At 73.8% G+C, this 10,263-nt stretch overlaps 1 protein-coding gene across 1 annotated transcript; it reads right to left on the bottom strand.

Moving 5' to 3' along the window:
• Nucleotides 1-1,696: 1,696 nt before the first annotated feature.
• Nucleotides 1,697-7,048, bottom strand: TEKT4 (tektin 4). Its single transcript, XM_058286709.1, is given in 8 exon segments — nt 1,697-2,308; nt 3,370-3,524; nt 4,072-4,294; nt 4,826-4,893; nt 4,895-4,970; nt 5,248-5,318; nt 6,471-6,512; nt 6,514-7,048. Coding segments are annotated over 8 exon segments (1,344 nt in total). The 5' UTR covers nt 7,006-7,048; the 3' UTR covers nt 1,697-2,091.
• Nucleotides 7,049-10,263: the final 3,215 nt, after the last annotated feature.

Here is a 10,263-nt window from a genome sequence, read left to right as displayed (position 1 = left end):
TCACCGCGTCCAGGGCCCCATTTGCACGTCAGGCCCCTCCCGGGTGGGGCCAAGGCTGCAGCGCGGCCTCTGGGAGGACTCGGCCCCACCCCCACCCCCTGGGGAGCCCCCACCGGCCGGGGCCCATGCGGGAGGGTTGGGTAGGGGGCGGCCGGGTGGGTTGGGAGCTGGACACTGAGCCTGTCCACCAGAGGGGCCGGGGGGCTGCGCAGAGCCCCCACCCACCCCATCAGCTCGGGACGGCTTCTCGGGCCACGTAGGGGTCTGCGGGAACAGCTCCTTCTCAGCTCCCGGCTCCCGAGCCTGTCGTGGGCACAGAACAGGCAGCGGCACGGCGTCCTCGGCCCCTGCACCCCGGGCGCAACAGCGGCGAGGGCGAGTGAGGGGCCCACGGGGGAGCGGGGCCTGGCTCGGGCCGGGCCTCTCGGTGACACAGGACGTGACGTGTCCTCTAGAGATCGTTTGTGTTCGGAGGAAGGATCTGGAAGCTGCAGCCTGGGCTCTGAGCCCCAAAGTTCGGGGGCCGAGACGCTTCGGACCGGGTGGAAGGAGTCGACGGGCAGGGGTGGGGGCTCCGCGCCGCAGGCAGGGACACCAGGTAGCCCCCACCGGGTGGGAGCGGCCTGCTCAGAAGAGACTGCGGGTGCAAAGGCCCCGGGGCCACGAGTGGCTGGTGGGAACGGGCGGCGGCTTCTGCAGCCTCGGTGTCCCGCGTGCAGCCGGGGGCTGTGGCAGAGGCAGGCTGGGCAGGGGGCTGCAGGTGCTCGAGCAGCCCACCCCTGCCCCAGGAAGCAGGGAGCGCGGTGCGGCCGGACCAGGGCGCCCTACCCGATCAGCCCCCCGGCCACGCCCCCCTCCCGAGGAGGAGGGGCTCCCGCGGGCACGTCTGCCCACCACGAGGCCCAGGGCTGAGGCCCACCTCCTCCCCGGGCCAGCCTCGGGCCTCGGCCTGTGCTGCTGGAGCGCAGCCCCCTCCTCCAGGAAGCCCGCGCCCCGCCGTCACGCTAGCTGTCCCTGCAGGGCCGCGGGGAGCTGGGATGGCAGGGGTGCTCCCCGCTGCCCCCCTGCTGGCTGCGGTCCCTGAGGGCAGGCAGGGGAGGCTGGGGAGGGGGGCAGAGACTGGGACAGGTGGGTGAGGTCAGACCCCTCCTGAGGCACGGGCCGGGGCCGCCGAGGACCGCTGCACTCCCCCGCTGGTGCACCCCGGGGCCCCGCTGGCACCCGGGCTCCAGAGCCAGGCGGGCTGCGGAGGGGCACTCGCCCTGGAGAGCAGGGATGGGCGGCGGGAGGGGGGCGCTGCCACGGGGAGGGGTGCACACGAGGCAGGGCTCGGCTGGAGAACCGCCCCCAGGCCGCCAAACGTGCTCGGCTAGAGAAAGGACTTGGGGTGGGGTGAGCGCCCCGTCCCGAGAGCTATGCAAGCTGAGGCTGGAGGCCTCGGGGTGCCGTGGTGATCCCGAGCAAGGCCGGCCGGCTCTGGGCTGGACACGCCACGAACGGCTGGGGTCGTGGCCACATCATGAAGGAAGCTCCTGTCCCCAAGGAGCCTGTCCCGTCCTCTGGGGCAGGGAGGCCCGTCCTCGGCTCAGACCCCCCCTCCCGTCCCAACCGGCAAAACGTGGGGTGCAGCAGCCCACGGGGGCCAGGTCCTGCCCAGCCAGAGGCGGGGAGCCGCGCCCAGCCACGGCCTGTGAGGGCAAACATGCTCTTTATTGGAGAGGGCTGCGGGCAGCGGGCGGGCAGCGGGTGGGCTCTGGCCCAGGAAGGGCGGGCGGGCAGCGGGCAGGGAGCTGGTGGGCAGCGGGCAGACAGTGGGCAGGGAGGGGGTGGGCTCCGGCCCGGGAAGGGTGGGTGGGCAGTGGGCGGGCAGCCAGCAGGGAGCAGGTGGGCAGCGGGTGGGCAGCGGGTGGGCTCCGGCCCCTGGAAGGGCGGGCAGGGAGTGGGCGGGCTCCAGCCCGGGCAGGTCAGGTGAGCAGCAGGCGGGCTCTGGCCGAGGAAGTTCAGGTGGGCGGCGGGCGGGCAGCGGGCGGGCTCTGGCCAAGGAAGGTCAGGCGGGTGGCGGGCGGGCTCCGGCCGGGGCAGGGCCCCGGGTCACTGGTAGCCGGCCAGCTGCAGGACGCTGGGGTAGTGGGCGCGCTGGGCCATGCACTTCTGCCGGTCGATGAAGAGGCTGTTGGTCTTGACGGCGATGTCCTTCTCCAGGCTCATGCGCGTGTCCTCCAGGTTGCGCAGCGACTGCTCTGCTTCCAGAAGCTTCTCCTTCAGTGCCGTGAGGGACATGTTCAGCTCCTCCACCTCACTCACCAGCCTGCGGGAGGGGGAGGCGCGACCTGGGGCTGGGCAGCGCTGGGGGGGCACGAGGACACCCGGCCTTCTGGGTCGGGGGGACGAAGCCCCAGGAACGGGCCTCTCGGTGGGAAAAGACCCCGAGAGTCCAAAGGGAGCCTGATCGGAAGTGCTGGGGCGCTGGGGACAAGGACGTCACGGGACAGGGGTGAGCCTGCCCAGGTGGACGGGAGCAAGCCACAGCCTGGTGGCCTGAGCAGAGTCCACCACAGAGGCACGAGCGGAGGTGGGCCTGCGCGGGGAGGGGCATGGTGGGCGGAGGTGAGTGGGGGTGAGCCTGCGCAGTGCGTGGCGAGTTGAGGTGAGCTGACATGGTGCACGGTGGGCGGAGGTGAGCAGAGGTGAGTGGAGGTGAGTGGAAGTGAGTGGAGGTGAGTGGAGGTGAGCTGACACGGTGCACGGTGGGCGGAGGTGAGCAGAGGTGAGTGGAGGTGAGCAGAGGTGAGTGGAGGTGAGTGGAGGTGAGCAGAGGTAAGCGGAGGTGAGCAGAGGTGAGTGGAGGTGAGTGGAGGTGAGCTTACCTGGTGCGTGGTGAGTGGAGGTGAGCCTGCGCGGCAAACAGCGAGTGAAGATGAATGCAGGTGAGCGCAGGAGAGCAAAGGTGAGCACAGGTGAGTGGAGATGAGCTTACCTGGTGCGTGGTGAGTGGAGGTGAGCCTGCAGAGTGCAGGAGAGCAAAGGTGAGCAAAGGTGAGCGCAGGTGAGCGAAAGTGAGCAGAGTAAACAAACTAAGAAAAAAGGAGGCACGACCCCACTTGCGCTGTGTGCTGGGGCGTGGCGTGGGGGGTCCGAGGGGGCTGGGGGCGGCGCAGCCTGCCCGGCCCTGCCAGCCCGTGGCCTCTTGGACCCTGAGATTCTCCGTGTGGCGCTCCGGCATGACAGGGTGAGACGAGAACGTGTCGCTGCGCCGGGGCCCGGCCCTCTTGGTCGGGGCGTGCATGTGTGCGGGGGCTGCCGCACGGGTACGGGGGTGCCCCGGGGGCCGAGGGCCGGGCGGGGACGCGGTCCCCGGGCGCCAGGCACCTGAACTGGGCGGCGTCGCGGCACAGCTCCACGTTGGGCCGGTGCGCGCGCTGGTAGAGGCGCTCCTGGGCCACCCTGAGAGGCGCCTCCTTGTCCCTGATGGCCTGCCTCAGGGCCGCCGCGTTCTGCTCCTGGTCTGCGATCTCGCGCAGCGTCTGCGCAGGGCAGGCGTGAGCCGGGGCGACGTGCCCCCTCCGGTCCGGGCCTCCCCCTGCCTCCCCGGCCCAGCCCCCACCCTGGGCGTCCCCCCTCCGGCCTGGACCCCCCTCCCTCCCCGGCCCTGGCGCGGCGTCCAGAGGGCAGCCCTGTCCCCGGCCTGGGGGGTGGGGCGGAGGGCGGGGGCGCGGCTCCGTTGGGGTCAGCAGAGACGCTTGTCCGGGCGCCTGGCCCCCAGAGCCCCTGCTTCACTGGTCACCAGGCCCCAGACCCTGGCTGAGGACTCGAGGGACCCGGGCACCCGCCGTCCCCGCCGCCTCCTCCCGCCAGCCCCGCGGGTCAGTCCGCCCCGGCGGCCAGGCTGCAAAGCACCCCAGGGGCCCCAAGGCCTCGGGGGGCCGGGGGGGGGGGGCCCGGGACTGTGGGCACGGGTCCCAGGGGTCCTTCACAGTGGGGGGACAGGGACAGGTCCCGGATAGCCCGGGGGGAGTGGTGGCCGCCCCACAGGGGGCCGGGGCGGGCGTGGGTGGCGGCGGGCGGCGGCACCTTGAGCAGGTGGTGCTCCAGCTTGTGGCGCGCGTCCTCCAGCTCCTCGCAGCGGCGCTCGAAGGCCACGTTGACGGCGTCGCACTGCAGCCGCAGGTCCTCGGCCGTGTCCCGCAGGACGCTGTCCACCAGCAGCCGCAGGTTGGCCGAGGCCAGGCGCTCGCGCTCCGCGCGGTACACGTTGTCCCGGCTGAACTTGGCCCAGGTCTCGGGCGTGGAGGCGCTGCGGCGGCCAAGGGCCAACGCGGTCAGCGGGGCCCCTGCCAAGGGTACCTCTGAGCAGCTCCCCGCGCCCCCGCGCCCCTCCGCGCCCCCAGGCACCTCCCCGCTCCCCCACACAAGTCCCTGTGCGCCCCCCCCACGCACCTCGTCGCAACCCCGTGGCATTCCCTGCGCCCCCACACAAGCCCCCCCCCCCCCCCCCCCGCACAAGCCCCGCGCCCCCGCACCAGCCTCGCGCCCTCGCACACCTCCCGGCGCGCCCCCCGCGCCGCGCGTCCCGGGCCTGAGCTGCCGAGGGGCGGTGGGCGCGCGCCCCCTGCCGGCCGCCGCCCTGGGTCGCGCGCGCGGCGCGGGGTCGGGCTCGGCGCGCGGTCCTGCTCGCTGGCGCGCCCCGGAGCAGACAGAGCTGCCCCAGTGACCCGGCTGGGGCGCGGCTGGGGAGGGGCGGCCCACGAGGGGCGAGAGAGCCCGGCGGACCCCGCAGGCCGAGCCTCGGCGCCCCGGGGGGAGCGGAGGGCCGGGGCGCGCCCACCTCTCCTCGAGCTTGGTGGAGTGCGGGTGGAAGCGCACGTCGCTGCTCTGGCTGCGGAAGCGCGCGCACGGCCTCGTCCAGGTTGTAGGCCTGCACCTTGTCGGACCAGTCCAGCTCGCAGGTCTCCTTGTGCTCCCGGTTCAGCCTGGGCGCGGCACGACCCGGGTCAGCGCCCGCAAGGAGCGCCCGGCACCCGCGCCGGGGACCCCTCCTCATCTGCCCAGGTGGGCTCTCTGCCCCCCGGCCCCAGCCTGGGGGCACCTGCAGCCAGACTGCCCCGTGCTCGGGCTGTGGGCCCCGGGCCAGCTCCCCTGCCCTCTCTGAGCCTCCAGACATGGCCCCTCTGATTCCTGCCCCAGGGCCAGCTGGAGGGGGCACGGCGGTCCCCCTGGCAGTGCTGGCGGCGGGCGGGCGCCTCCTACCGGATCTGGTTCACGGCTTGCAGGATGGTCCTTCTGAGCAGCCCCTGAATGTTCCGGATGAGCTCGGCTTCCTGGGGCGGGGGGGAGGGCGGAGGCCCCACCTGAGCAGCACCCCAGCCCGGCCAGTCGGGTCCTTGTGCGCCCGAGGAGGGCTGAGGCTTGGGGATGGGGCCGTGCCCTCGCTGAGGCCGGCTGGCCGGTGGGTAGGGGGCTCTTGGGCCCCCCGGCTGGCTGGCCTGGGGCCGGGCCCCTTGTCCTCTCCCTGGAGAGCAGGGCAGGCACCCGTCACCTCGCTGGTCATGCTTTACGGTGCGTTGCGAGGGGGGCTTTTCTTCCAAAGCTCTTCTAAGGGGCCCCCGGTTCAGAGGGGTGGGGGCCTCTGGGGCCCGTGGGCTGCTTCCCACCCCCCGGGGAGAGCCCCAGGGCCAGGCCTGACACCAAGTGGCCTGAAAGAGGGGACGGCCCCAAAGAGAAGCCCCCAGGGTAGGGGCAGCTGGCGGGAAGCCAGGGCTTCCAGGGGTGTCCAGGAGCCGGGAGGGCCCTGAGGGGGCACCCCCGGGTGCAGCCAGGGCCCTCCCGGTCCTAGGGGCATATGCAGGGGGCATCAGGCTGGGGAACGAGGCACGGGTCGGCCTCCCCTCCTGTGCCCCTCCGTGGCGGCCGCCCAGGTGTTTCCCAGGTGTGACTCCTACCACAGCCTGGACCAGCCCTGGCCTCGGGGAGCTGGACATGCAGTGTGGATGGCCCTCAGGTGGGCAGCGAAGGTCAGGCCCGAGGCCCAGGCCCCCACCACCCGCCAGAACCTGCCCCAGGCCCCAGGGCCCCAGGGCAGCGTGTCTGGGAGGGACCCTGGAGTAGCAGGGCGAGACCCCCGGGCACCCTCCCCGCCAGGGCAGCCGGCCTGGCCTGGCCCTCCCAGGCAGCTGAAGCCCTTGAGCCCTGACCCCAGGGCCCACGCCCATTTCCGCTTCCTGCCGGGCAACCGAGCCAGCGGCTCTGTGACGGGGGCGTGGCCCCGCGTGGCGGCGTGGGCCTGGGGGCCGCTTGCACACTTGGGGCCAGCGGCTGAGAGGCGTGCGGGACCTCCCCGGACACAGGGTCTGACGGGGGGGGGCAGCTGGGGCGAGGGTGTGTGGGTGTTGGGTGGGCCCCACGCCCACCGACCGGACCCTTAGGAGAGGAGGAAGGGCAGACGGCGCGGGAAGGCGAGGCCGCGGCGGTACCTTGAGCAGCTCCACCTCGACGAGGTCACGCACGAGGTCGGGGGTGCTGGCGGCGCTCGCGGCACTGCAGGTTGTCGCTGGCGATGGAGAAGGGCACGGCCGTGGCGTCGAGCGCGCGCTCCAGCCGCAGCTTCTGGGCCAGCAGCAGGTCGGTCTCGGCCAGCAGCGCCTCGATCTCGCGCTGCAGCTCCGACATCCAGCCGTGCGTGTCCTGCAGCCGCGCGCCCACCTGGCGCGTGGAGGCCTCCTGCGCGCGCCGCGCCAGCGCCTCGGTCTCGGCCGCCAGCTGCCGGCTCTCGTGGCGCTGCCGCTCCGACCGGTCGCGGTCGGCGAAGGCCTGGTGGTAGCGGGCGTAGCAGTTCTGGAACCACTCGTCCGCCAGGTACCTGGCCGTGCGGAAGCCGGCCGTGGCCAGGCCGGCCGACGTGTGCGCGCCCGTGTTGCGGGCCACATCGTGCTCCTTGCGCGGCAGCTCGCACGCCGGCACCGTCTGCGGCGCGGGCTCCTTGGTCAGCAGCACGTCCGTCTGCGCCATGGCGTGGCCGCCCGCCGGGCGCGGCGAGGGCACCGCGGGAGGGGCTCACTGGGCTCGGGCAGCAGGGCCTGAGCAGGACGCGGCTCCTGGTCGCCCGGGCGACGCGTGCACACTGGCGCCTCCCGTTGCCTGGCGACACGGATGCCCCCTCCCGCCGCGGTGGGGGGCAGGAGCAGCGTTCCGACGGGAGCAGGGCAGCCCTCTTAAAGGGCCGGGGTCCCCGGCCCCGGGCGGGCCCTGCTGAGGCGTCTGGGGTGGGCTGGGCCCCTCCCTCCTCCCGGGTTCCCCTGTGGGGGCTCAGCGAGGGCAGGCGGGGCCAGGGCCTCGATGGCCCGCGCGCCTGGGCGAGCGGACCGAGGGGCGGGGCCGCCGGTCTCTGGCCACGTGGCCCACGGCCTGAGGAGACCCTGAGTGGGTCTCCCGGGACCCTGCGGCCTGGGCTGGGCGTCCCTGCAGACGTGGGGTGCTGAGCCCCCCGGGTGCCAGAGACCCTCCCCCTGCTCCACCTGGGTTCGGGCGGCCCAGGGGCGCTCAGGGGTGGCTGGACACGGCCCGAGAGAGGCCGGCTTGCTCCCAGCCCCCACCCCGGACCCCACGCAGCTCCAGGGGACAGTGACCGGCGGTGCCCGGCTGGAGGACGAGGCGGGGGGCGGTGGCGCAGGCGGCCCGGAACGCCGCAGCCTCCTGCTGGCTCCCTGAGGTCGGCACAGCGCTTCCTCCTCCTTGGAGCCCTCCAGGCTGCCCTTGGCTGCCCTGACAGCACGGCGGCCTGGGGTGTCCCCGGGGCGCCTGGCTTCCTGTCCCCCAGTGGATCACAGACCCTCACGAGGTGTTCTCGGGGTGCTGTTAGCGAAGGGGGATCCTGGCCCGAGGGCAGCTGCCTGCTGCTGGCCCAGGCAGGGCTCCCTGCGTCCCCTGCCCCCCATACGCGCCCCCAGCGCAGGGCCGGGCACGCGCGCTCCGTGGGAGGTGAGCCGTCCACACCGCCCCTGAGCGGCTGAGGCCGCGGGGGTCAGGCAGCCTCCAGCCCCGCCCCTCCGGGCCGCGGCGTCCAGGCACAGGGGCGATATCTGGTCTGGCCAGCAGAGGGCACCCTTGGCTGCGCAATGCCGCGAGCTCCCTGCGCTGCCCTCGTGCCCCCTCTGCGCTGGCCTGGGTGGCCCCTCGGCCCCCTGGCCGCCCCCACCCCCCAGAAGGAAACTTCTCAGCACAGGCCCTCCCCACTGCGCCCTCCCCCTGCGCCCCCACGCATGCCCTTGATGGCTGGCGGCCTCCCCGTCGTCGCCCTCCCCGGGGCAGGCCCGTGGACTCGGCCTTCAGACGCGGCGTGTGGATGGAGCCTCGGGGCTGCCCCTCCCGCCGTGCCTCTGGCCTCGAGCCCCCCGCCCTGCTCTCCCACGTGGCAGCGGGTCCGCGGGGGCCAGGACGGGCCCCGCCTTCTGCCGTGCACCCCTTCTTACGCCGGCCTTCCGCTCAGGCCCGCCTGCTCTGGCGACCCCTGGGAGCCCGCCGTCCCCACGGGGCTAAGGGGGACACCCACCCGGGTCCGAGTCGGGGGCCTGGGGCGGCGTCCGCCTCCCAGCGCCAGCTCCTGAGGCCCCGCGCCAGGCGCCCGGGATGTCGCCGCGCATTGCCCGAGGGCCCGGGGCGCTGGCCCCTCAGCCCGGCTGGCCGGAGGACGTTCCCGGCGGGGGCTGGACCCCTGCCCGCCTCCACCTCAGTCCAGAGGCGAGAGCAGCGGGGGGCGGGGGGGCTGACGCTCCGCAGGGCTCCTGGGCTGGAATTCCTGCCCCCGCCAGCCTGACGGCTGGGCACGCGGCCTGCTCCGAGCCTCAGTTTCCCCACGGCAGGCAGAGAGCAGCATTGCCCAGGCTGCCCTGAGCAGAACCCGAGTGGGTGCCATGAGCCGGCCTGGCCCTGGGACAGCCCCTCGCCCCTTCCCAGCCCCACCCAGGGCCCCTCAGGCTTCCAGCAGCCTCTGGCTGGGACCCCCCTCAGCTGGCGGCTGGTGAGGGGCGGGGCCTCTGGTGGGCGGGGCCGCCAGTGAGGGGGCGGGGCCAGCTGCGAGGGGCGGGACAGGCAGAAAGGGGGTGGGGCTACGATGGGCGGGACCAGCTGCAATGGGCGGGTCCTCTGGTGGGCGGGGCCAGTGGTGAGGGGGCGGGCTCTGGTGGGCGGGGCCTCAGGCAGGCTCATTAGATTCATTTGTTCCCTGATTGCATTTGGGACAGGAAAACTGAGTCCCGGCAAGCACAGAGGCAGGCGAGGTGGTCCCCCCAGCGCTCCACGCAGACCTGGGACCCCCGTGGGAATGGGGTCAAGAAGCCCGAAGCCCCCACACTCCCACCCAGACCCTCTTCTCAGGATAGGACTGAAGGGCACCCCAAATCCTCCCCGCTGGGGACCCTCCTCCTGGCCCCCCACCCTGCGACTCTTTTAGGGTAAACTGAGGCAGGAGATGGGGCTTGTTCAGGAGGAAGGAAGCTGCCCAGCCGGCGCCCCACGATTGGCTGCACATGGTGTCCCTGTCCCCCAGCGGCCTCTGAGGCTGCGCCCGGAGGTGCCGGGCAGTGCCGACGCCGACGACGGGGCTGTTGTACCCTCCCGGGCTCGCGGCCCAGCCTCAGGCGCGTCCCCCGCACGAGCAGGAGGCCCCCAGCCGGGGGGCCGGGCGCTGCTGGGAAGCCCCCGGCGTCAGCCCCCTGCGGGGAGGGGCCAGCGGGGCCTCCCCCCAAGCTCAGGCCCCGTCTCGGGCAGCCCAGGGTCACCGAGGGCACTGACCGCAGGCCTCCCGGGAACCCCACCAGGAGGCAGGTGCTGCCGCTCCCACGGGCTCTGCAGAATGGAGCGGCCCAGCCAAGGCCAGCCGAGGTCACGCAGGAGGCTGACGCCAGACCCTGCCGCCGAGGTGGCCGCAGAGCCATGGGGCCCGTTCTGAGCCAGGACGCCTCGAACGCCGGCCGGCCTTCAGGGCCCACCCGTGGCCTTGGGCCCCACCGCAGACCGCGGGAGGGGGTGGGGTCATTTGGACTTCCTCCCGGAAGGGCTGGAGCTGTCCTTGACCTTCCCATATGGGGGGGGCATGATTCACGGGCCGGGCTTGGGGCTGGACCCAGTGTCAGGGCCCCTCTGGGGACACAGCCCCCCCCTCCACCCTGTTCCGGAGCCCAGAAGGCTCCAGATGGGGAGACAAAGGCTGTCGCCTCCGCTTAACTTCAGAGCTGCCGCCATGCGCATCCTGGGAGGCGCAGGTGGCTA

Source organism: Dasypus novemcinctus, chromosome 23 (genome assembly GCF_030445035.2).
Source record: "Dasypus novemcinctus isolate mDasNov1 chromosome 23, mDasNov1.1.hap2, whole genome shotgun sequence".
In the NCBI taxonomy this organism is placed as follows: domain Eukaryota; kingdom Metazoa; phylum Chordata; class Mammalia; order Cingulata; family Dasypodidae; genus Dasypus; species Dasypus novemcinctus.
The sequence above is the reverse complement of the archived record's forward strand: the minus strand, read 5'-3'. Positions and strand labels throughout refer to the sequence as shown.